Source organism: Chaetomium fimeti (genome assembly GCF_033439085.1).
Source record: "Chaetomium fimeti strain CBS 168.71 chromosome Unknown B0H64scaffold_1, whole genome shotgun sequence".
Lineage (NCBI taxonomy): Eukaryota > Fungi > Ascomycota > Sordariomycetes > Sordariales > Chaetomiaceae > Chaetomium > Chaetomium fimeti.
The window spans coordinates 814,369-837,326 of NW_026944329.1; the positions used below are offsets into that span (position 1 = coordinate 814,369).

Here is a 22,958-nt window from a genome sequence, read left to right on the forward strand (position 1 = left end):
CAGGGCTCAAGCAAACGCGCTGAGGGAATGGAAACCTGCGTTCATGAGGGATGCAATTGGAAAGGAGGAGATGTGCGCAAGCAACGGTTGAGGGTGAGGTTTTGTATGAATGATGTGATGTTTTTGGCTCAGGGCCTGTTGTTATGGCTCGTTCAGGGTCTCTTCGGCGCTGGGAGCTCGTGGCCAATTGGCATCGTCCAATCTGCGCCGGGGGTATTGTCGCCATGGCAACAAGTAAGGCAGGCTGCGAGACAATTGGCCTGGTGGAGCCAGTGAGCAACAGGGGTGCTTGCTGACCCCTTCTGCGCGCCTGTTATCTTATCAGAAAGCCAACCGTTTGCCCCACCAGTGCAGCTCTGGAATTCGAACATCGTCATCTGTCACCACTTCGAGACGAACCCCCTTGACTGCCACAATTGTTGGCGCCAGCACAGCCATGGCGACCGACACGTCAGCCGGGTTCCCCTGCGCGCTGTACGTCACATTATGAGACATGTTGAGCAGAAGACATCAAAACATATACATACAGACTACCTGCGACGTTTTGGAGAGAATTTACCCCGCTAACTTGATGTTGTCTTTCTCCTATCGCAGAACCCTCGACGTCCCCTTCCCCGATGCGCGCCTCGCCTCGGTCGCTCTCCAGGCTCTCAGAGTAGACAAGGAGCTATCGTCACTAGTGAAGCGTGATCTCTCGGCCGTCGCCACCGAGGGGTCATCAGATCCGACCGTTCTCCGAATCGAATACAAAGCCGCGACCAACCGCATGCTGCGCGTCGCTGTCAACTCATTCCTCGATAGTCTTGCTTTGGTGTTGGAGGTTCAAGAGGAGCTGGACGTGGATGTGGTAGAGGCCGGGCGGGCGCAGGAGAAGAGTGGTTGAATGCGAGGGGGACAGACGGCAAAAGAAAAAACACACGGAGCCCAGCCTCAATCATTAAGCCTAGGAACTTGACAGAGCCTTTAGACCCTCCATAAAAATGGCGTCAGTCGCATAGCTCTGCAAAGGCATGGGAGAAGTAAGCGGAAGGCACGCTCAAAAAGGGCAGCATCGCTAAACGCGTGCCCATCACGATGGAGGACCGGGAAACGAAGATTTGCTTGCTGTTAAACGGGTATCATGATTCAAAGCCTGCACCCCACAGCTAGACAGACCATCCAGCAGACGTTCCGGTTGCATACCGGTTACAACCGCTCCTCTTTAACGTGCTGTCCTGGCGACTCAGCGTCGGCCTCAACCTGCCGTTGCAGTTCCTCGTCCGCTGCCGCCACCGCGTCAGGCGTGTCCTCCTCCAAGTGCCCATTGGCGCCACTGAATTCGTTCGCATCCCCATCCTCCCGCTTAACGGGGCCACTCCTGGGGCGGTGTCTAAACACCTTGATGAACCCGTCCTGCCCTGAGCTGACCATGATGCCACCGTGGACATCCACGCAGAAACACACCCCGTCGTGTGCACCCTTGATCCTTTGTATCACCCCTTTGCTCTTGACGTCCCACATGACGATGTCGCCGTCCTCGCTCGCTGATGCTATGAACGACTGCCGCCGGCTCTCGTCATTGTCCACGCTTTGGTCCCCCGCGGCCCCATCGTCCTGGTCGACGAGCACGCCGAAGCAGCCCCCAATTGAGAACCCCTTGTTCGCATGGCCCTGGTATGTCTTCTTGACCGAGCCCGAAACGTAGTCCCACAGCCGGATCGAGTTATCGAGGCTGAAAGCGAGCACGAAGCGGCCGTTGGGGCTGAAGCAGACGTTCGCGACGGCGGGGTTGTCTTCGTGCACGAGGGTGCGGAGGCACTGGCCGGTGGAGGTGTCCCAGACGCGACTATCAAGAGCATTGTCAGCCACGGGGTCGGTCGCAGAGGTAGCAAAACAGCGCAAGAAAACCATAGCAACTCACATCAACCCATCCGTCGAGCAGCTCACCACCAACGTCCCGTCCCTGCAAAAGTCCACGCCGCTCACCGGGTCACTATGCGCCGGCAAGCTGCGCATCAACCGCCCAGCCCTGACATCCCACAAAAACACCGCCTCATCATAGCTCCCACTAGCCAGAATATTCCCCTTGGGCGAGAACGCCAGACAATACACATAATTGTGATGCCCCAAAAGCGGCCCGCGCCCCGTCCTCCCGCCCCTAACCCCCTCCCCAGGCACCCCCATCCGCGCCCTCCGCGCCGCCACTTTCGCAGCGGCCCCCTTCACCGCCGCCACACTCCCCCCCATCATGCCCGCGGTGGCGGCGGTGTTCTCGCGGTGGGCGACGGCGTGCGCCGGGCTGCCCGTGACGCGGTCCCACAGCCGGATCGCCTTGTCGTCGGAGCCCGTGGCCAGCGTGTTGCTGTCGGGCGCCCACGCCAGGCACGACACGCCCGCCATGTGGCCGACCAGCGTCTCGAGGTGGGCGCCCGTCGCCGCGTCCCAGATCTTGGCCGTGCCGTCGGCCGACGCCGACGCGATCCACCGGCCGTCGGGCGAGATGCGCACTTGCGAGACGGCGCCCGTGTGGCCTTGCAGGAGGAGGTGCGGGTGGTAGTTGGGGAGGATGGGTGGTTGGTTGTCGTGGCGGTGGTGGTGGGGGTCGGGTTTGTCGTGGGTGGTTGGTTGCGGGTGGGAGGGAGATGATAGGCTTCGGCTTCTGCTTCTGCTTCTGCTTTGGGAGCGGCTGTGGTCGTGGGATGCGGATCGGGAGCGGGAGCGGGAGTATGAGGCGCTGCGGGAGCGTCGACGGTCTCTTGACTGCGATCGAGAACGGGGTGTCGACCGCGCGCGAGAACTTGATCGAGATCTTGACGGCGAGGAACGGTATCGTCTTCTATTATCTTCATTGTCGTTGTCTGTCATGGCGTTCCCGTCTCTACTCCTGCTTCGCGACCGACTGCTCGGGGGACCGCGCCGGATGGAGAGCCTTTGGTCGGGAAGGTGACCGGTGTTGGGCAGAGAGTTCTGCTCTTCGCTGTCGGGCGACGCATACCGGGGAGTGGAATCGAGGCTATCATCGTGCACCCTGCGCCTTTTTGACGGCGGCTCCGAGACGGGTACCCCCGCTGCTGGGTCAATATTTGACATGGCCGGTTTCTGTGTATGTTTATGTAAAGAAAAGTTGACAGCCCCAGCAACCAAGCTCTTTCAAAAACCAGTCGCGGTTTCCGTGTGCCGCGTCGGTTTGTTCCAATCGAAGCATTGAATGCGACAGCGTGACAGGGAGCCAAATTTCAGTGGGTCTTTTCTTTCCTGGCTTCCATGGCTCCCATCTGCCATCCCGAGGGTTCCAGCGGGCAACGCTAAGAGAAGGCGACTCACAGGGGCAACCCAGCAGCTGAACCCAGGGGCTTTCAGAGTGCATGTGAGCTTCCTCTCTTTCACCTCGGGTTGGGATTTCTCTTTCATGTTGACAAATTCATCGACAACAATTTCAGGCACTAGATATTCCGCGGACATGATCTATCTACTTCTCATGCTGTTATTCTAATCAAGCACATTTAATTATCCTCATCACGTAATTGTCTGACAATTGAGTCGAATACCTCTCCGAGACGCCCGGTGACATCCATCCAATTGTTTGCTTCTCATCAGTCGAAACGTGCTCGAGTAGATCACAATCTCGTGGGCGAACAGTATATACTACGACGTAGTCAAGTACAGATCCGTAAGTGACTTCCATTTCACAACTCGCTCGACATCACTCACTCACACCCACCACATAGCATAACCGTAGAGATCAGAATGCCGTACCCGCCGGAAGAAATCAACCTTGTCACACTCAACTGCTGGGGCCTCAAGTACATCTCCAAGCTTCGCAGACAACGTCTGACCGAGATCGGCCGTCAACTTGCCACAGCTAGCCCCCAGCCGGACATCGTCGCCCTGCAGGAATGTTTCACTGAAGAGGACTACAAGAGCATCCGCTACAAAACCAAATCCATCCTCCCCCATGGCAAATTCTACCACAGTGCTGCCTTCGGTGGCGGTTTAGCCATCCTCTCGCGCTGGCCCATCGAGGAGAGCACCATGCATCGTTACCCCTTGAATGGCCGTCCCACCGCCTTCTGGCGTGGCGACTGGTACGTCGGAAAGGGCATCGCCTGCGCAAAGATCCGCTACGGCCCGGCGGCGAAGCAGGTCGTGGAGGTCTTCAACACTCACACCCACGCCCCCTACGAGGGTGGGAAGCCGGATGATTCGTATCTCTGCCACCGCACTGCCCAGTCGTGGGAGATGGCCAAGTTGCTGCGGGGCGCTGCTGAGCGCGGCCATCTCGTGCTTGCTATGGGCGACTTCAACATGGTCCCCATGTCACCCGAGTACCAGCTCATCACCGGCCTGGCTCCAGTCAACGATGTCTGGCGCACCCTCCACCCGGATAGCTCGTTGGGGCCGTCCCACCACCCTGCAGAGGAGGCTCGCCGCCGCCCTGTCCCTACTGCCGAGTTCAACATCCTGGAGAACGGAGCTACTTCGGACGGCCCGTACAACACCTGGCGGTGGACCAAGGCGCAGCAGAAGCTACTAGGGTCAGGCAGGCGTCCAGTGACGGTGTCCCCCGACACACCTGGTGCGTTGTTGTCCCCATCTCCTCGAAACCTCCATTACTGACCCTCACCAAGACCCACTCGGCAAGAGGCTAGACTACATCTTTGCCAGCTCTGGGGACGCCACCGCCCTAGGCGGCACCTGGAGTGTCGAGCGAGCGAGCGTGGGCATGATGATGCGGCATCCCGACCTGGGCTGCTCTCTCAGCGACCACTTCTCCGTCGAAGCCACCCTCTCCTTCCAGCCACTCCCACCGTCCCCGCCCTTCCATCCACCACCAGCACCACCCTCCCCCACCTCCAACCCAGCCTCCATACACGAACCCTCCCCCACAACAGCAGTACCCAACGCCCCCGAAGCACCACCCTCCGAACCCACCCCACCAACAACCACAACACCACCACCACCAGGACCACCACCAGGACCACCACCAGGACCACCACCCGCACAACCACAACCATCCCACCGAATCTCCAAAACCGAATCCGCCCTCCACAACGGCACCTACCTCCAACTGCAAACCCCCACCCCCAGCCAGCGCACCTCCACCGACCAACCGCCGCCCCCCATCGCCCAACTCCCCCTCGCCACCTACGACGCCATCCTCGATGTCATCGCGACCTACGCCGCGCGCGAGGAGCGGCAGCGCGCCTGGCGCGCGCGGCACTTCTTCCTCTCTGTTCTCATCGGCGTGGGGTGTATGGTCGGGGTGTGGTTTGCTCCGGCAAATTATGTGAGGTTTGTGTTGGTGGTGGTGAGCAGTGTGGGGCTGGTGGCGGGGACGGTGGATGGGTTGATGGCGTTGTTGTTTTTTGGGGGGGAGTTGAATGCGCTGAGGGAGTTTGAGTGGGAGGTGGGGAACGCGAGGCGGGTTGCGGGTTTGCAGAGGGGTGGTGGTGGTGGTGGTGGTGGTGGTGGGAATAGGGGAGGGGATGGGGGAGTTGCTGGGGAGAGGGTGTGGTGATGGGGAGATGGGGAGATGGGGAGATGGGGAGATGGGGATGGGATGTAATGATCAACGATCTCATCTGCATGTAGTAGTAATGTATTCAATGGAATGTAAAAATGTCATCTCCGTTCAAGTGGTACTTTGTTTACTTGCCCCCGGGTACAAGCGCCACGATATATATAATTTGGCGGGTCATGACAAGATCAGAACAGCCCGAGCCTCTCAAATCGAGAAATGGTCTGTACAGTTAACCATGAAAGACACCGGTTGTTTCACCTGGTTTCGTTTTGAGGCGTTGCATCAGAATGAATGCCCGCAAAATGCGAGGCAGGTCGCTCACACATTCCATTACTCTATAACAACATTTTCCATCTCCCCTGACCTGTAAAATAAGCCGTTCCTAGTAAAGTGATAGCTATTCGCGAACGCCATATCCCCTTGTATCCCACCACAGTAAGATCTAGGGGTATCGTGACTGGCTTTGCCGATTACCGGATCCCCCTTCAGCTTTCCTCCGTAACAGTAGGGGACGCGATCACCTCGTAGAACTTCTTCAGCTCGGCCAGAACCTCTGCCAATTTGGGTCGCCCAAAGTGGTTCCCATCCCACTGCCCGCTGGCCTTCAATTCCTCACGCTCGCTGAGAAACGCCTCCGTGGCCCTAATCTCAGCCTCCCACCAGCCGCGAGCCACGCCGAGTACCTCCTCGCTAGTGCTCTCCCTGTCCCGGAGCACAAGCCTGCTCCCCTGCCTGACAATCAAGTCCGACAGCGTACCACGCCTGCCCTTTGTGCAGCGGTCAATAAGGCTCATCAGCGTCTCTGGTGTCAAGCGAAAGACCGGGAACTCGATGTCCGGCTCATAGCGGTAGGATTGCCAAACGGCAGCCTCCTGCGGCGCGCTCTGGCCCTCGAAAATGCACCACAGGACTCGACCGAGCATGTAGACGGTCGCGGCCTCCTGCTCCGTCTCATCTAGAGCGAGCCAGGGGATGTTGTAGTTCGAGTATCCATGTGGCCGCGGAGAAGAGTAATCCTCGCATGCCTGGAGGACATCCCAACCCGGGAGAAGCCGGTCGAGGATGGCGGTGAAGCGCTTGCGTGCCTCTTCCGGGATGGTGAGATTGGCCTCATCCACCTCGTCGCCGGCCAGGATGCGCACGTAGTCGATTGCGTTGACCTCCGGGGCGGAAAACTCGCACCACACGCCGCGTTGCTCGAGATCGATCAGGACGATATCGCGGGCGGCAGAGAGGAGAATATTATCAAGCCGCAGGTCTGGATAGAACATGCGGCCGCGCTCATGGACGTGCAAGACAGCCGAAGTCAGCTGAATGGCCCATCTCAGCTGCTGTTCTAGGCTGAGACGGCCGTGGATACGCAGCAGCGGCAGTGCATCACGAACACTACCGGGCTCGTGGAAGGGCAAAAGAAAGCCAAGTACCGCTGTCTTGCCACCGAACAAGCAGCGCTTGGTGACGAGATAATCAGGCCTCGAAATAACGTTTGGGTGCGGTTCCATCTGCAGCAGGTTTCGCAGCTCTACGAACAGATATTTGGTGCTGCTGGTCAGGGCCTTGAAGATCCATAGGTTGCCAGTCCCATGGTTAGCCCCATGGCCCGGCATACGGACGAGGCACACACTGTCGTACAGTATCCGGAGGATGGTCAAGCGCGAGATGTCGATGGCCTTCGGGAGGAGTTCAGGGGCAACACCGAGGCTCTCGTCTAATCTGGCCGTTCCAAGCAGCTGCCTCTCCACATAGTAAGTCGGCACAACGGAGGGTTTCGTCTTGCGGATGTCGAAGTGGAGAGACTCCAAGATGATGCGGGAGCCGAAGGGGAGGGTTTCAGACAGCGATGAATAAGTGCCATAGCCGTTTTCTGTAACCCAGGCTTGCAGCACGCGCACTATGTAGGTGGAAATGCCCAGTCGCCGGAGTCTCGGTGCGTCTTTTGTGTGGAAGGCGGTATCCAAACCCAGTAGCTCGCGGAGATCGGGGGAGGCAACTGCTTCCCCTGGGATGAACACATCGAAGCGCATCAGCGGCATGTCGGGGCGGAAGATGGGGACAGCATAATACTGTGTCCCTAGGCCTGTGCAGCCGTCAATCCTGAAGAGGGGCGCTCGAGGAAGGTCGAGGCTGTCGAGCCGGTTCTTTGGGTTTTGTTGGGAATCCTCCCAAGGAACACCCTTTGACGGCGCTGGAGCCCTACGTCGGGCCAATGCCGAGTTCTGGTTGAAGGCGGCCGTGGGGTGGATGACATCGTGTATCGCTGCCGAGCTGAGTTCCATGGCGAAGAGTATGAGGTTCGACCAGGCTATGATTTTGTGAAAACAGCTACCGGCTGCACAAGTCGACCCACGAGAGTAATGTTCTCGAGAGGTTAATCGTCACCTAACCTGGGCAGGGCTGTAGGTAGTGAGCAGATGAAGCAGTCAACACGGCCCGCGTGCCCCGGGCCTGTTGACAAAGCACGCCCGAAGCTCCTCGCCACAGGTAGGTACCTACCTACCTAACAGCCCCGGGCAGGTACCGGCAGCTTTGCACTTCAGGTACCTACCTACCTTACGGAAGGTTCGAATGGGTAGGTACGGGCTGAAACACCTAGAGGTTCTGGCGGTGAGTGCCGCCCGAGTCACTCTTGGGTTTAGCTGCTCGGGCTTTCTGGGGAACTCACCGGCTGCAACTTCCCGCCCGGACGCTCCTGCCGAGTCGAAGAAGCCCTGACGAACGCAGCTTCCATCGGACCCGACACGGGCAGGCCAGCGCACTTTCCCCCACGGCTCGCGAAAACGACGGTTTTTTTGTGGTATTTTTTCCATTCGAGGTTCGGCCGACTTGGGCGGACTGCAGCCTTCGGACACAGGGATGTTGAGCGGTTTCCCTTTTGAGTGAATCAAGCGCGATGCCGGGAGAACTTTTTTGCAAACCTGAAGAGAACATTTCCAGCTGCTCAACCGAGACCCTATCTGATTGGCTGTTGTCTTTTCTCAAAACAGATGAGTGACAGATGGATATCGGGCCGGAGGTTATGAAAAGAGGAAGCCGCGACAGGGTGTCAGGGGTCTGTCTGCTGCCCCAGATGTGTGCACCGTTGGACCAGATCTGAACCCTGCTAGGTTGTCTCATGGCTCGGGTTCTGCATGACGACCGCAGGGCCGATGGCCGCCTAAGCTGAGGAAAGCGCTAACGACGTACTGTGTAGGCCGTACGTAGGGAGTTGGCAAGGGCGCTCCACCTTTGCTCGCATAATGGAGGGTTTGACATGGCTCCGTTTGGTAGCCAAGTCCGCGTCTGACTTGTGGGCTGCATCGCTTCTGCATGCACAGCAGTGGAATGTGGGAAAAAAGAAAAGAAAAGAATGAGCCACGAACTTTTTTGGGGATCGGCCGGACGGCGCCCCGATGTGCGGATCCGAGGAGGAAAAGTGAAGTGATGATGGTGGCCCCGAGGTTTGGAAGTTCGAGAAAGAGTGACGTATCGCCCTTGAGATCAGGGATGGGTTGAGGGGGGGGTTTCACTCCTGTCCTTTTTTTAGACTCTTGCAGGCGTATGCGAGCCGGGCCTGGCATACAAGTAGCGTGCCGGTGGGCAGCTTCTTCGCCGTGTCTGACGCAGCCACGCCCGTCCTGGCCGAGCGAAGAAACTCAGTTCGACGGCCCGACTGAAGCTGACGGAAGGGGTCGGCACACGAGTTGAAACGAAGCGTCAGAGTTATCTGGGCCAGCTAAGACCTCTAATATATTAGGTTCGGTCTTTTCCATCCCGCGCCCCCTCTAGTTCGTCGTCCCCGATTCAAGTGCGTGGGGAGAAGGGTTAGAACCCTCTAGTTGTCAGCCGGGAGATATGTGCACGCAGCACAGGGCCTACCCAGGTTTAGAAGGCGGGCCGGCCTGCATTTCCAGAGCATCGGTGGTGTCCTGACCACCCGTCTCGGGCCGTATTTGTTCTGGAAGTTGTGGAACGTGGGGTTGGGGCGAGAGGGAAGGGGAGTGTGATCGCGGCAGCATTTCCTGCTGATGCGTGCCGAACTCGTCTGCATGGGACTTCACATGGTCCACGCTGAAACGGCACTCAGGTATGCCCGGTGCAAGCGGGGGCTCATCGATCTGTCATCCCTCGAGCGATGGCCTATGGAACCAGAAACATGGCCGGCTTGAATCGGCGAATAATTCGGGATCAATCATATCCCGGGCAGGTTTGGGTGACAGATGGATTGCCCTATCCCATCAAACTGGTTAAGTTCAAGCCGTGATGGCATCCTGCTCTATACCAGCGGGGACGAGGGTCAAATCTGGTGATCGTGGCTGGGGCCATGTATGCCCACCGCTTGTCGTCACAGGATTTGGTCTGGAGCAAGCTCACCAGCCCGTGGAGGGTTTCCAGGAGGCTAGTTCGGTTCACCGCATGTTTGAAGGCAAGCGGAATGGGCTGTTCAAAGCCAAGGCATCACGAAGCGCTGGGACAACCGCGGCCGTGCCCTCCGTCAGGTCTCTCGGCGGGCAGACTTCGACCGAGCAGACAGCGCGACAAATAATAGGGCGGTGTCGAGTGCCGGTGTGACACAGCGAGTGCTTGTGAACCACAGGGCCGCAACCCAAGAACCGGGGCCGAAGATGTTTGTGCCGGAAGCATGGAAACCGCACCGCATCGTTAAACGACCAAGCATCCTTTGGGCCGCAAAGTTTTTTCACCGTAGGCGCGGGGCATCTTTGGGCAATTCCCCGGGTGGCCGACAGCCGTGTCTCTCCCACACGGGCGCTCATTGATGGCACCCTCCACCTACCTGCTCCAGACAGGTACGCGACAGAGTTGGCCCAAGTGCAGTTCCGCGAAGGGATCGAAGTGATGCCGGTGAGGCAGTCGCGCTGTCGGCTGCAGAACCCGGCCTCCCTTCGTCGTCCCGTGGGCCCGCAATATCTGCAAGGTTATATTGACCGGTGAGCAGGGGGTGGTCAGCAACTCTTCCGGTGGGGTGGTAACGACGACGAACAATGCTTCCGATGGGGTCTCTCGTCGGTCGGGGCCGGATTCAGCGGGTCGGAAATGCCGACTGAACAGCTGGAGGGCACCCTCCCTCGGCCCCTTCGCAGCCCGCCTCCTGCTTGCACCGTTTTTGCAGTCGGCATTTGACCTGAGGTGTTGAGGGGATTGGGGTCGCTTCCGGACCCAACTAGCCCTGGCAGGACCCTGAAAACGAGTCCCTCCTCGCATCCCGGCTCGGTGCCCCTGTGTTGGGAAAAACGGCCAGCTGAATCTTCTTCAGACCACCCCACCAAAAAAAGAAAGCCAATCACGCTTTTTGGGGGGGTTTCTCGGCGGACCCGTCTCTCCTCTGGCTTGTCGGCCCGATCTTGATCAGTCAGTTCCGAGTACCTCACTGCACAGGAGGTCCTTGCTTCGTATGCAAGTATGGGAACCTTGAGCCTCGGTCAAGTGCCAAACTCTCCTACTTGGTATACTACCGGGTTATTGGATGGCTACCGGGTTCAGCCCCGGGGCTCGGTTTGAAGCGTGATCGCCCCCCTTTGAACCATCGAAACCACGTTTCCGAGGCCACTGGACGTGGCTGGGAGTACATCGATGCATTGCCGGCAGCGTCGACGACATAAAGTGGATCCTGATAACGCAAGAGTTCCAGGTTTGTGGGGAAAGCGGGAGCCACTGCATCTCTGCTGCAAGTCAGTCCTGCAGTCGTTGTTGGATTCAAGTTTGTTGAATTTGGACGATCGAGCCTGAAACCGCAGTCGACGACGGCCTTGTCAGCTAACTCTTGATCGGTGTGGAGACCGATGCTCTTGAGCGTCTCGGGTTGCACAAGCAACGGGCTGACGGTCTTGTTCCCGGGGTCAGGGCTCCATCGCAGCCAAGATCACGAAGTGCAGCGCTCGCGGCCGAGGGCGCCAGCACGCCAGCAAGGAAGAGTGAAGCCTCAGAGGAGCTGTCAGGTGGTGCCAAGATCACCAAGCACAACAGGCCCGCGCTAGAACCTTCCCCGCTGCTTCGCAAATCTGCCATTGGTTGCAAGGATGGAGTCCCACGTCGTCGGTTGGGCAAGGATATTACCCGCCGGCCCTGAACAAGAAACAGGTCTTGTTGGAAGCTTCGAGGGAGGATTGGAAGCGGGTATCGCCTTCTGTCATTATACCTCTGCAGGTCCGGGACATGACATGTAAGATGGTTGTGCCGGCAGTCGGTCGTCGAATCGAGTCGCCGAGAAGCCTGGCGATGGCGGTCGAGGCGGGATGAGAGACGAATTGTGTCCTGTGCGACGCGAGAAAAAAGGCGTTCGCACGTTCCATCCCGTGGCCTGATGACCGACTTCTGCGACTGCCAAACCCGGCGCTGTCGCATTTCACTTTCCCGCAATTGCACTCCCCTGCTCCGAGCTGCTCCGCTCACTGGCCGCGCCTTCCACTTGTCAACCAGGAACCAACAAGGGTGAAGGGGCAAGACGTGGTCAGGCCGCGCCTTCCCCGCGACCGGTGAATCTCTCTTCTTCACTTCATCCCCTCGCAGCTCTCACCGATTCCTTCCTTTGCCAGCAAACGAGACAATAGCATTCTTCACCGGCTGTTCTGGACTCCACCTTGCAACAACCACGGTCCCATTCGGTCTGTGCCGTGAGACATCGCGTGTATTACCCGCTTGACCTCGCAGAGGACCTCGCCATTATTGGGCAGCACTCAAACGGCAGGACAGCACCGGCCGCCGACCGAGTCGGTATCGGATCTCCACTCCCGAGCAACCAGTTCATTGTTGGGACGAGCCGACCTGCGAACCGCTCGCCAGTCCATCGCGCGCACCCATCCGCGGCAGCCGCGCCAAACGTCGGCAGCCCAGCTCGAGTTTGCGTCGAGGCCGACCGTTGTCCAGCACCGCCTCGGAACGCGCAGTGTTCGTGCCGATCGGGTCTGTCTCGCCGCGGCCGAGGGAACCCCATCTGCTCCGACCAAGTCGGCGGCTTTGTCCGGAGCCGCACCCTCTCATCCCCGGCCGCACTAGCCGAAGCCAAAGGGAGCCTCGGCGCTGGGGGTGGTGGTAGTCACTAGACAAACAGCAATTTGTGCTACTCGTCTTCCGGCTGTTTTTCTTGGCTCGTGCCGACCCCCTGCCTCTTCCCTTCTCAACCCCGATCTTGTTACAACCCCACCCCTCGTCGCGGCTCCTGTCCGCCGCCCCCCAACTGCATCGGGTGCCGTTTTCAGGTGCGCCCGCATCACTCTCCACGTTTCCCGTCCGGGCTATTTCGTCCCTCGTGGCGATGGCGCATCTGTGAGATGCTCAGCCCTGGGCATCCACACATTCACCCCCCCTCCCCACCTCCTTCGGACGGTTGTGACTTATCCTTTAGTCGTCCCGAGACGCGGACCAGGTGTTGGCTGGCTTCCTCTGCTCCCTTGTTTCCCCCTTGCAGACCGGGTACCTCTCCACCTCACACATCCTGGGTCATCGCCCCCCTCGGACTTGCCTAACATAATACCCCGGGCTTGTCTACATCATGGTAAGAATTTTGTCTTTCATACTAGGCTAGGCGGCAGGATGCATGGCGGCAATCACAGATCGTCCTCGTGGCTGCTTCATGTCCCCTTCCACTCCCACCGTCCACCCCCCCCCTCTCGTGTCACTTACACGCACATCCCCCTTCCAGCTCTCTCCGGTTCTCTCCCCTGTCCTGCCCCGTCACGACCTACCTTCACCGGTCCGCGCCCCATTCTCAGCTCTCCCTCTTAATTCGTCCAACCTGCGGTGAATTGAATTGACAATGGTCGTCTAGAATCCCAATATCAGAAAACGGCGGGCTTATGGCCACGAGGAGGCCCCTGCAGAGTCAGTCTTCTATGACCTGACCTACACGCCAGCTCTCCTAGACAACATATCTTTGCCACCCGACCACCGGTATATACTCGACCAGGGCCCTCCACCTTGCGTGCTGCCCTCATCTAGTCCTCACTATCTGACGCGTCCAGAATCTCGGCAGTATGTGCTGGAGCAGGCAGCTCTGATTCTAAACCAACCCGTGAACGCTCTATTGGACCTTAGCAACCAACAGTACCCGTTCGCCAACCAACCACAACATCAGGATCCGGAGGGTCAACATCACTTCCATAAGAGACTTCGACTGAGTCCGAGTACCTCGATGCCTTCACTCCCTTACTCCGACGGCCTCCCCGTGCATAATGGGCAAGAGAAAAGTCCACTTGGCCCGCCGGCTGGCCAGCCGGATGCAGGGGCAGGCACTGCTCGCAAACCGCATGGGCTTTTCCCTGGGAGGGACGTCACAACTGGCTGGACGGGCACGCGGCTAGCCGACTGTTTTGCGAGCTTCTCCATGTGCCCACCATTTGAGGCTCAGCCAGGTAGGTTTCCCTTCCTCGTACCATGCCCCAGTGTTCCGCAGAGGGAGGCTAACGACATTGCCAGCGGCGTACCAACCACTCTTAACACCTCCATCGTATGATTACGATGATCGTCGTCCCCCGGCGCTGGATACTGCGGTGGTCTCAGTGCAGCCGCAAGCCCAAGCCTCTCTCCTCCCCACGCCCGTTACCTCAGACCCGGGTGCGCTCTATCCCTGTGATCACCCTGCATTGATGGCTCAGTATCTATCAAACTACCCCCCGCTGCAACCTGAGCGGGTCATGGGTCTTCAGCCCGCTACAAGTCGGGAAGAAATGATCTACCCGAGTGTTTCGCCAATCGTCAAATTCGAAGGCAGCGCCGACAGCCCTCCTGACGCCTCGGGCATTGGGATACAACCGCCTCCATACGGGCCCCCGCAGACAGGCGCCGTCCCGACTCCATACCCTATCGGTGAACCATCGCCGTATGAAGGGCACGGGATGGTCATGAACTTGCCGTCGCGCTTCCACCCAATCCAATGTTTCGATGTTGTCCCGGGAACGGAGAACGCGGGTGCCCAGGATCTGGACTTTTTCCCAGCACACAGAACCACTCCCGTCAAGCGCGGGCCGTTCAAGGACCAAGACTCGCGGGAGAAAACGGCTCTGACCAGGAAGATGGGCAGCTGCATCCGATGTCGAATGCAGCGGATTCGGGTAAGCACATGTTGTCCCCCGCTCTTTTGTTGGAGGCCAACCTAACGCTCCGTGACAGTGCAATCTCGATCCAGAGAACGAAGGAGGCCCGTGTTTATCGTGCAAGAAGATTGCCAGCAGTGCCAAGGTATATCGGCTGAACTGCTTGCGTCTAAAGATCACGGACGTGAAGCTCTTCAAGCCTGGCCAGGTCAAGGGGCAGGAGTGGACTAACCGTTGGAAGGACAGCGTGATGGACGACATTGGCAACTGGGAAGCCGGCCAAGTGCGGACTATCCGCGTCACTGAGGGTTACACGGGCCAGTCTGTCAGACTACAGGTTCGGCAGTTCAAGCCTCAGCAAGGTGACAAAATCAACAGGTCTTGGGTGTCGAGGAATGGCAACAAACATGAGATCCAGATTCCGACCTTCGCCATTGTAAATCTGGATAACGCCAAGGCCGAATTCGACCAGTATATCAAAATCGGCTTGGTCGACTGCTGCCACCACTTGCTGGGCTCACGGGACAAACTCCTTTGGCGAACTTATTCTCTAGCCATCAAAACTGCACGAGATTCCTCCACGCCGCAGTCGGAGAAAAGCCTGCTGGTTTCGACGCTCGACCTCTGGATGTCAGTCCGATTGACCACCAAGTCGTTTGAGATCGTAGGTGATGACACGTTGGGGATGCCACGAGACATCATCGATGACCAGGACAATCCGCTGCATGGGAAGATCCCGCTCCCCCCGGTGATGGGTGCGCAGATTGATTCGGTCATTATTCACCAGATCCAGCCTCGCCTTCGTCGAAGGGCACTCGAGGAGCTGCAGAAAATGACGCAGGAAAAGAAGCAAAAGACTTGGCTCACCACATATCTGGTGACGTTCATCCTGTTGCACAACATTGGTCTGATAACCAAGCACGATGCGGACTATGCCAAAAAACACGGCATGCAGGTGCGTTTATTCGTCTCGGAACCGGAAACATTGTGACTCGACTGACCTTATCGCCAGACTCGGTTCGCACGGGAGGCCCATGTCAAGGAGTACAACCTGGGTGAGTGCGCGCGACGGGGGGAGTGTAAGATGACTCGCAACTGACCCGGTGACTAGGGGCGAATACCCTTCTTGCCTACTTCCACTACTGCAACAAAGCCATCTACCCATTCTCTAGCGAGTGTAAAGACCAGGATCTGCAGACCCTAGCAGAGCTCGACGACGAAGCCATCTCGTTCGTACATTATACTCGAAAGATGGTTGCCGAACATAGTAAGTAGGCCAACACCATTATTGGGATCCTATCTGACTCCGTCGTGGCAGGAAAAGAATGGGAGCGCCTGTGGACCCATGATATATATGAGGACGAGTACTACTATGCGAGCCAGCTATTCGAGCACAACTGGCAGCCCCGAACCATGGCGTAGTTGTTTTCGTGGGCGGGACATGCTATTTGTGCGGCTAAGAGTGAGCGTGGTTTGCAGGTGACAGGATAACATTTCCGGGGTGGTCAACCGACTGTTTGCGGGTGAGGGGGTAGCGATGAGGGGCCGCTTCCGTTACTGCCGAAGGTTTGTTTTAAGGAATCGCTGCTTTCCTTGGTTGTTCCAGGCACTCGAGGTTTGACATTGACAAATGGCCACGGGCAAGGAACAATTATGGGATCCACGCAAGGTACGACCGTTTGTGCTGTGAAATACATACCCGACATGCTCAACCCAAAGGTCCATCTTCTTGAACGCGTCGTCCGCCAGACGAACTCGAGAGATGCCTCGGAGTTTTTTCTTCTCCTTCGTTCTTGGTGCCGTGGTGCCCTCCATCCCATGGAAACCGGATGTACATCGGACACTCTGCAACAAGACCAAGGAGCCCCCCAATCACCGACTGCAGACACCACAGGTTCGGCTGCATCACGACGCATCTCCATCGTGCTGTGAAAGCCACCGCTAGCCAATCGCGGAATGGCGGCATGTTCCAGCGGATGCGACTGCAGATCCCCAGTTGTTGCTCCCCACCTATCCAATTGCAGAGTTGGCGCTCCAGCCCATCAAGAACCCAGGATCAGGGGTTTTGGCAAAGGGGACACAGATCTTTCTTATCCGATCCGATCTTTGCTTCCACATCGATGGCTGGCTGGAAACTCACAAACACCGGCATGAGACAGCTGGGCTGGACGTCGGGTGGCTGCAGGTCGCCGGAAAGACAACCCGGGCCATGTGTGAGGTTCCTATCGTTTTTTCGTCCTTTTTCCCCCTTTCTTCTCCATCCTATGTCTCATTTCCTCACCGGCTCAAGCCACCACCCACATGTCGAGTGCCAGAACCAGTTCCTCCAACTAGGCTTCTAACCGCAATCGGATTTGCTTGCACCCTTTCTTTTTGGTCGGAAATCGGGGCCGGTGAACGGGCGGCCGAGGAAAGGGAAAGAAAAAAGAAGGCGATCATGCTTGATCATGCTTGCCACGCGGGCGATTTGCACCTTTGCGAACGTCGCGACACCGCCCGAGAAGCCGCTAGCAATTGCAACCACAAACCACAACCACAACCGCAATCACGCTACGTATTTCCCATCTCATGCAGCTGGTGTACCACTTTGGCAATTCCCGGTCGCACCAGCCACCTGCAACAGCGGGAATTTTTGGGTATCAATGTCTTCCCGTCCCGCCCGCGTCCGAGATGAGATCTTGTCGAAGGTCAGGGACGGGAGAGGCTTTTTGGTGTGTCAGGCTTCTCACATTTCTCTTGCATACGATTCCAAACCTGGTCCTGCTGGGATTCTTCAGCATTCAAATTTCCTTCGAGCTTCTGCGCAGCCTGCCGAGCTGAACAGCAAGCCACGTATTCCGTCATTGAGGATCGCGCTTGACACTGCTTTATGCTTTCCTCTAGTTAGATGTGGCCTCGTCCAAGGAAGGCACGACATCCATCAAAGCCCACCAGAACAGCATGTCACTTCGGGTTTCCAGGCTGCCCCCGGTTTTCTCCGTGCCCGCTCGTTTTTTCCCGCCGAGTCAAAATCGGGGATAGCTACGGCTTGTGTTGTACAACGGAAAGAACGACCTGCTACACTTCACGGCCACCTACCAGGTTCTTCCACTGCATGTGGGTTCCAGTATTATCCAAGTCGCTTGTGCCACTCGGAAATCTTTCGATTTCTTTTTTTTCCCTCCCTAGGTTTCTCTGCTTCTTCGCGCCTGCATGATTTATGCCTGGTTATTCCGCAGTTACCCTTGATTTGCGCCACATCTTCTTCTGATACCCGTTGCTTCGCTTACTGACGAACAACGCCTTCTTCTTCGGCGTGATGGCCGTCTCCGAGTCCGCTACCTGCCTTACCTACCAGTCTGGATGTCTCGACATGCCACCCTCTGCCCTATATGCAGGTGATGCATGGCCTAGCAGATTAGTGTCTCCGGCGGCGGGTCCTGATCTTGCTAAGAGCTTCCAGGTTTCGCGGGCAAGTGCCCCGGTTGCTGCGGTCGAACGCCATCCCACAGCAGCCCCTGCCATCTGCTCGTGATCATCAGCTGGTGGTCCCTCCGCCTCGTCTTCCGTGACCGGTGGCCATCTCCAATGTCGGCAAGTGCAAATCAAAGGTAGTTAGCCGGCCTCGAGGGGCGTGTCCTTCGATCTGCCGCCCCCCTCAGGCGCCGTCACGGAAAGCGCCGTGTCTGGTACATGCCTTCTGTTACAGTTTCACCCCTCCCCAAACGCCTTCTTCTCTTTTTGCGTCCAGTCTCACCTATCGTTCGCCGAGCCTGGCCTCCCCTGCCCACCTTGGCTCCCCGTACATTCCTTACCTAAACCCGCTCATCTCTGGAGCAGGAACCACGGAACCCAACACCTGCCCGTCCTCCAAGGGGGTAGGGCTACCTGACGCTCTCCCGTCTGTCTGGCTGGGTGCCTGCCGCCCTAGTTTCTTTCAGTGTCACCCCTGACTTCATTTTCACTCGTTCTTTCTTCTTACCGGCCTCGGTCGTCCGCCTCAAACGGCCTTATTCAAGGTATCCTCTCTCCGTTGCCCGCCGGGTCTGCACTTGCCCTCGCTCCGCGACCACAAACAAGAAGGGATGCGGGCAGGCTGTTGTCTGTTCGACGTGAGCCGCAGTGTTTGGCCGTTCTGTCCCTCCTGGGATGTCTGATTGCTCGCCAAAACAAATCTTTCCGTCTATATAAGTCGGCTTGGACTTTGTTCTCTGCCCATCCATCAGACATCGAGTCCTTCCAACCTCCATCAACTCTCCATTCGCTCGTTCTCTGGTCTACCCGGTTTGTGCCTCCCAGTTACCCATCCGCTTGCGACATATCAAGCACACGGTTACTCGACACTCAAAGGAACGTCTCGTTGCCCGCCGATCCATTGTTGATAAGCCGGATTCTCTTTCGAGGTGGGTTCGCTGCACCCTTCCCATTGAATCTGATGCGCTGGCCGTGGAGCCGCAATGTGCGTCTACGAAGGGTGCTAACCTCCGAACAGGAAACCCATCGTCAACATGCCCACTGCCGGTGCCGGACCCGTTCTCGCCGCGGCCACTGCCTCGGTCGTTGGTACTCCCAACTTGGCCCTGCATGCCAAAACCAATGCCGATGCCCCCACCCTTCCGGCCGGCTTCCCCGCCCATCTGCCGGATAAGCTATCATGGACCGGTTCCGACTTCAACAAGACGTCTAACCACATCCTGAACTTGAGTGGTACCCACCATGCCGAGATTAGTGCCGCTCTTGAGAGCTACAAATGCAAGTGTTTTCCTGCCGAGAATCCACTCCAGCCCGTTTTGTTCCGCTAACAGTGTCCGGCCAGCCCTCGGTCAAGATGGAGACCTCGTGGAGCCTGCCAACTTCCCGCTCCCAACGCTCGGCCCAAAGCTCAAGGAGCTCAGCGGCGACGTCCACAATGGCAGGGGTTTCTGTGTCATCCGAGGCATCAACCCTGCTTCTTACACCGTCGAGGACTTGACTCTGGTCTATCTTGGCGTTCAGTCGTATATTGCCGAAGAGCGTGGCCGCCAGGATAAGTGTGGAAACATGCTCGGTAAGTGAAGAGGCATTCTCCTCTTCCTAACTCAGCACTTGCTGACGGTTTGGTAGTCCATATTGTTGCGGATAATAGCACCAAGCAGGCGGCCGAGCATCATCGGCACTCGACCAAAGCAATTGTCAGTTCTCACTCGGTGCGCCCTATGGTGCATATGCGGATGACGGCTAACCACGTCCGGATCTCTTAGACGTTCCACAACGAGGAAGCCGGCGATGTCGTTAGCTGGTTGACTCGCAGCACCGCTGCAGCGGGCGGCAAGTGCATCATTGCCTCGGCCTACACGGTTTACAACGTTCTGGCAGCCACTCGGCCCGATGTGATCCGTACCTTGTCCCGGTCCGATTGGCCTTTTGCCATGTAGGTGACACCCTGCGGCTCAATCGATACAATTCGCTGACTGGCTTGGCTTCTTCTAGGCCGCGCTTCCAGTGCCGTCCGGTTATCTTCTACCAGGACTCGAAGCTCATCATGAACTTTGGTCGCGCCGCCCTCCTGGGCAGCGAGGCTCATCCCCGGCCTCAGCACCTGCCCTCTCTCACAGCGCGCCAGATCGAAGCTTTGGACGCTATCGAGACCATTGCGCAGGCCACTCAGCTAGAGATCCAGACGCAGGCTGGGGACATGCATTTCGTCAACAACCTCGCCATCCTTCACCGCCGCGAAGGCTTTGCTAATGGGCAGGCTCGCACTGAAAAACGCCATCTGGTGCGCATGCGGCTTCGCAGCGCCGAGCAAGGGTGGTCGATCCCCCGCGAGCTCGAGGCGGAATGGGACGATGCGTTCAAGAAGCATGGCGTCAAGCATTGGCACGTGGAACCGATGCCTTTCTACTTTTTCCCTATGCGTCTGTATCCCAACTAGCCCAAGAAAGCGCTCCCCCCTTCGTGGTTGTACTTTGTTTTCGCCCTTTTCTCGTCGCATTCTAGGTGTTCTCAAACTAAAGCTGGACATGGGACGGGGGGCTAAAAAGACACGGGGGCGTTTGGGTTGGCATTTGATATCATTTCAGTTTTTTTATACTTAGTTTCCTGCGACGATAATGACTGACGGGAGGTAGTGGTAGCATGGAAGGTGGACACACAGACTGTATCCACATTGCTGGTCGACTTCCGATTCAAAGGTTTGCTTTCTCTACCTTCTATTTAGACGATGTTTGTTAGTTAGTTATTGGCCAAAGCTGGCCTCAAGATTAGCCTGATCAGTACGGCTCTTTGCCTCTTCTTCAAGCTCTAATAGTACTGGAAGTGCCGGAAATGAAGTTTTCTGCCAAAGCACTGCAAGAAGTCTTCCAAGGTTCCATCCGGGCGCACACAAATTGCCACGCATGCGAGATTCCAGATACTGCTGTCCACCCACTGCCACCTTGACCGCATCGCATCCCAACGTTCCAAGACCGGGATCCACACGACCCCTCACAAAGCTGGATTCCCACTTGCAGCGAGACCCAAACACCCAAATCATCACGCCTGCATAGCTGTGCAGGGAGGCTAGAAAGGGCTAGGCAGCAGGGGTCTTTGGGGATCTGATAGCGGGGCATTTACCACGTTCAGAAGCACGCGCAGACGAAGAAGCATGGCTCCGATCCACCCCGTGTTATTAGTCTGGTAAGATGAGGAATAGCTTACTGTGCAGGCTGGTCGGGGCCGTCTTCCGCGGCTGGGTCTCGAGTAGATAGCGGAGTGTGGTGGAGATATGGAGGGTGAAATATTTGCGGCGCAGAGGGCTAGAACACGAACAAATTCCACTTCACTTACACAAGAACGGACTGTGATGCTCTTGAGAAGGAAAATATGCGCTGCACGATCCGGCACAGTACATACATACATGTACGAATACGGGGTTTCTCCTTGGCCCGCCCTATTTTTGATGGGATCTTCCGAGACCAACGCTTTTCTGGCGAGGTGCAAACATGTATGTATGTATGTATCACCCAGATAAGCTTACCGTCGCTCCCGGGCTATGGCCGGCAGTTGCTCCGAGGTTACATTCCCGATCGGATCGGAGTGGGTCTTCAAAAGCCGGGGCTTGCGGGGTCCCACTTCTTCCACTTCCCTTCCAGGGGGGGTGGATGCACGTGCGGGGATTCATCACACCTCAACAAGCTGTGTCTCAGCTGCACCTTCCCTCCCAGCCATGCGCTTCCATGATCAAATTTTATTTTTTTTCGCTTTTCTTTTTTGCGTGGCTTGTCAGATATGCAGGCCATCGGCAGTGATGCCGTGGTGACGGGCGAAATTCCATGGTCCGTTCCCAACTTTCCCATTGCCCAGGGCCTCAGAATTCTCGCTCGGTTTCTCTGAGCTAGGTCGACCCCCCCCCACGGCACGGCAGACCATCGTCCACCTCGTCACAATGACGCTGCTCATCTACATCGTGTATTTTTCTTTTTTCTTTTTCCGGTCAGCCCTGCTCTGCGGCTCTTGCAGCAGTGACAGTTCTGGCCCGGTAGATCATGCGATCCACTACGTCCCAAGGGTTTGGGACGGCCGATCCTCCCCCTCCCTTTGGGCTCACCAAGACACCCCAAGAAACCCTAAACACCGAGAAGCGGGTCAGCCGGAGCCCAACAAATAAAATCAGCGGTGAGGTGGACTATCCCATTCCTCGGCAGACAGAAAGGGGGACCGATGAATGCCATGGACTGTCGGAAGGGAACAAAAGACCGAATTCTTGCGCACCACCACCGCCGCCGTCGACCCCGCTGCCACCCAACCCGGTAGGTATTTCGCAGAACAAGGACTCGGTAGCGACCAGGCTAGCCGGATGGCGATGACTCGATCAAAAGTACGGCGCAACCACCCGTCAGTCGTCACTCGTCACACCGCCCTAACCAGCTATCCCGCACGAACGAACCGCAGGAACGGATTGCTGTCTGTCATTCGAGCGTCCCGTTCCCATGGCACATCACAAATCCGATGCCCCCGATCCACGGTTCCGGGTTTCCAAGTTTCCGTGCCGATCCTGTGCAGCTTTGGGGATAGCCCGGGGCTCCGGAGGCGGCTGAAAAGGGACGACAGCATCGGCCTTGAGGCTGGCGAGGAGCAACTTGCTTTTCTTTTTGCCCAATCCCGAGCCGCGGTGGTGGGTGGGATTTTTGTTCGTCTCATGCGTGGGAAAGCCACGAAAGGGCCCGAGTCCTATCCTGTGTGTAAGCCGTACGGTTGCGATTGGCCAGGCCGGAACCGCCTCGTCGGTGATCCCCACGTTTTGCGCTGGTTAGTGTGCTTATCAAGGGCGTATTGCTGTTTCTGGACGCCCCGATACGTTCCTCTGCCTCGCGGAACAAGAGCGTCTTGCCTCATCCGGGTTTCCATCTGAGTCGGTTTCGCCCGGGGTGTCTCACAGACCACATGTAGGGCGCCTGTGGGCGGCGCCTTGGGCGTCCAGTTGCCGGCCTGGG

The 22,958-nt window shown here is 57.5% G+C and overlaps 7 protein-coding genes across 7 annotated transcripts; 5 read left to right on the plus strand and 2 right to left on the minus strand.

The window, feature by feature from the left end:
* Window positions 1–327: 327 nt before the first annotated feature.
* Window positions 328–1,192, plus strand: B0H64DRAFT_379728 (transcription factor Pcc1-domain-containing protein). Its single transcript, XM_062802690.1, has 2 exons — window positions 328–474; window positions 595–1,192. The coding sequence occupies exons 1-2, from the start codon at window positions 437–439 to the stop codon at window positions 881–883; spliced, it is 327 nt and encodes a 108-aa protein (XP_062663531.1). The 5' UTR covers window positions 328–436; the 3' UTR covers window positions 884–1,192.
* Window positions 1,035–3,256, minus strand: B0H64DRAFT_448038 (WD40-repeat-containing domain protein). The gene is made up of 2 exons (XM_062807036.1): window positions 1,901–3,256; window positions 1,035–1,825 (listed from the first exon to the last, which is right to left on the minus strand). The coding sequence occupies exons 1-2, from the start codon at window positions 3,067–3,069 to the stop codon at window positions 1,186–1,188; spliced, it is 1,809 nt and encodes a 602-aa protein (XP_062663532.1). The 5' UTR covers window positions 3,070–3,256; the 3' UTR covers window positions 1,035–1,185.
* Window positions 3,257–3,279: 23 nt separating this feature from the next.
* Window positions 3,280–5,497, plus strand: B0H64DRAFT_470153 (Endonuclease/exonuclease/phosphatase; the record flags this gene model as incomplete). Its single annotated transcript, XM_062807817.1, has 3 exons — window positions 3,280–3,649; window positions 3,708–4,555; window positions 4,608–5,497. The coding sequence occupies exons 2-3, from the start codon at window positions 3,727–3,729 to the stop codon at window positions 5,495–5,497; spliced, it is 1,719 nt and encodes a 572-aa protein (XP_062663533.1). The 5' UTR covers window positions 3,280–3,649; window positions 3,708–3,726.
* A 430-nt stretch (window positions 5,498–5,927) lies between these two features.
* Window positions 5,928–7,967, minus strand: B0H64DRAFT_5161 (uncharacterized protein). Its single transcript, XM_062808369.1, has one exon. It carries the CDS (start codon window positions 7,774–7,776, stop codon window positions 5,986–5,988), a length of 1,791 nt encoding a protein of 596 aa, XP_062663534.1. The 5' UTR covers window positions 7,777–7,967; the 3' UTR covers window positions 5,928–5,985.
* Window positions 7,968–12,966: 4,999 nt separating this feature from the next.
* B0H64DRAFT_379742 (uncharacterized protein) lies at window positions 12,967–16,309 on the plus strand. Its single transcript, XM_062802691.1, has 7 exons — window positions 12,967–13,187; window positions 13,263–13,845; window positions 13,910–14,544; window positions 14,603–15,481; window positions 15,539–15,581; window positions 15,638–15,793; window positions 15,845–16,309. Exons 1-7 carry the CDS (start codon window positions 13,032–13,034, stop codon window positions 15,946–15,948), a joined length of 2,556 nt encoding a protein of 851 aa, XP_062663535.1. The 5' UTR covers window positions 12,967–13,031; the 3' UTR covers window positions 15,949–16,309.
* A 2,704-nt stretch (window positions 16,310–19,013) lies between these two features.
* Window positions 19,014–20,645, plus strand: B0H64DRAFT_448054 (uncharacterized protein; the record flags this gene model as incomplete). Its single annotated transcript, XM_062807037.1, has 5 exons — window positions 19,014–19,261; window positions 19,311–19,552; window positions 19,609–19,676; window positions 19,746–19,915; window positions 19,975–20,645. 5 exons carry the CDS (start codon window positions 19,014–19,016, stop codon window positions 20,417–20,419), a joined length of 1,173 nt encoding a protein of 390 aa, XP_062663536.1. The 3' UTR covers window positions 20,420–20,645.
* A 1,360-nt stretch (window positions 20,646–22,005) lies between these two features.
* B0H64DRAFT_5419 (uncharacterized protein) lies at window positions 22,006–22,958 on the plus strand. Its single transcript, XM_062808406.1, has one exon. The coding sequence runs from the start codon at window positions 22,190–22,192 to the stop codon at window positions 22,874–22,876; it is 687 nt and encodes a 228-aa protein (XP_062663537.1). The 5' UTR covers window positions 22,006–22,189; the 3' UTR covers window positions 22,877–22,958.

Excerpts from the sequence above, each read along its gene's own strand:
- B0H64DRAFT_379728 (XM_062802690.1), top strand. The coding sequence starts at position 437 with ATGGCGACCGACACGTCAGCCGGGTTCCCCTGCGCGCT. Across the intron at positions 475-594 it reads GCCGGGTTCCCCTGCGCGCT|AACCCTCGACGTCCCCTTCC; the intron begins GTACGTCACATT and ends CTCCTATCGCAG.
- B0H64DRAFT_448038 (XM_062807036.1), bottom strand. The coding sequence starts at position 3,069 with ATGTCAAATATTGACCCAGCAGCGGGGGTACCCGTCTCGGAGCCGCCG. Across the intron at positions 1,826-1,900 it reads TGCTCGACGGATGGGTTGAT|TCGCGTCTGGGACACCTCCA; the intron begins GTGAGTTGCTAT and ends TGCTCTTGATAG.
- B0H64DRAFT_5161 (XM_062808369.1), bottom strand. The coding sequence starts at position 7,776 with ATGGAACTCAGCTCGGCAGCGATACACGATGTCATCCACCCCACGGCC.
- B0H64DRAFT_379742 (XM_062802691.1), top strand. The coding sequence starts at position 13,032 with ATGGCGGCAATCACAGATCGTCCTCGTGGCTGCTTCATGTCCCCTTCC. Across the intron at positions 13,846-13,909 it reads ACCATTTGAGGCTCAGCCAG|CGGCGTACCAACCACTCTTA; the intron begins GTAGGTTTCCCT and ends CGACATTGCCAG. Across the intron at positions 15,582-15,637 it reads TGTCAAGGAGTACAACCTGG|GGGCGAATACCCTTCTTGCC; the intron begins GTGAGTGCGCGC and ends CCCGGTGACTAG.
- B0H64DRAFT_5419 (XM_062808406.1), top strand. The coding sequence starts at position 22,190 with ATGCCATGGACTGTCGGAAGGGAACAAAAGACCGAATTCTTGCGCACC.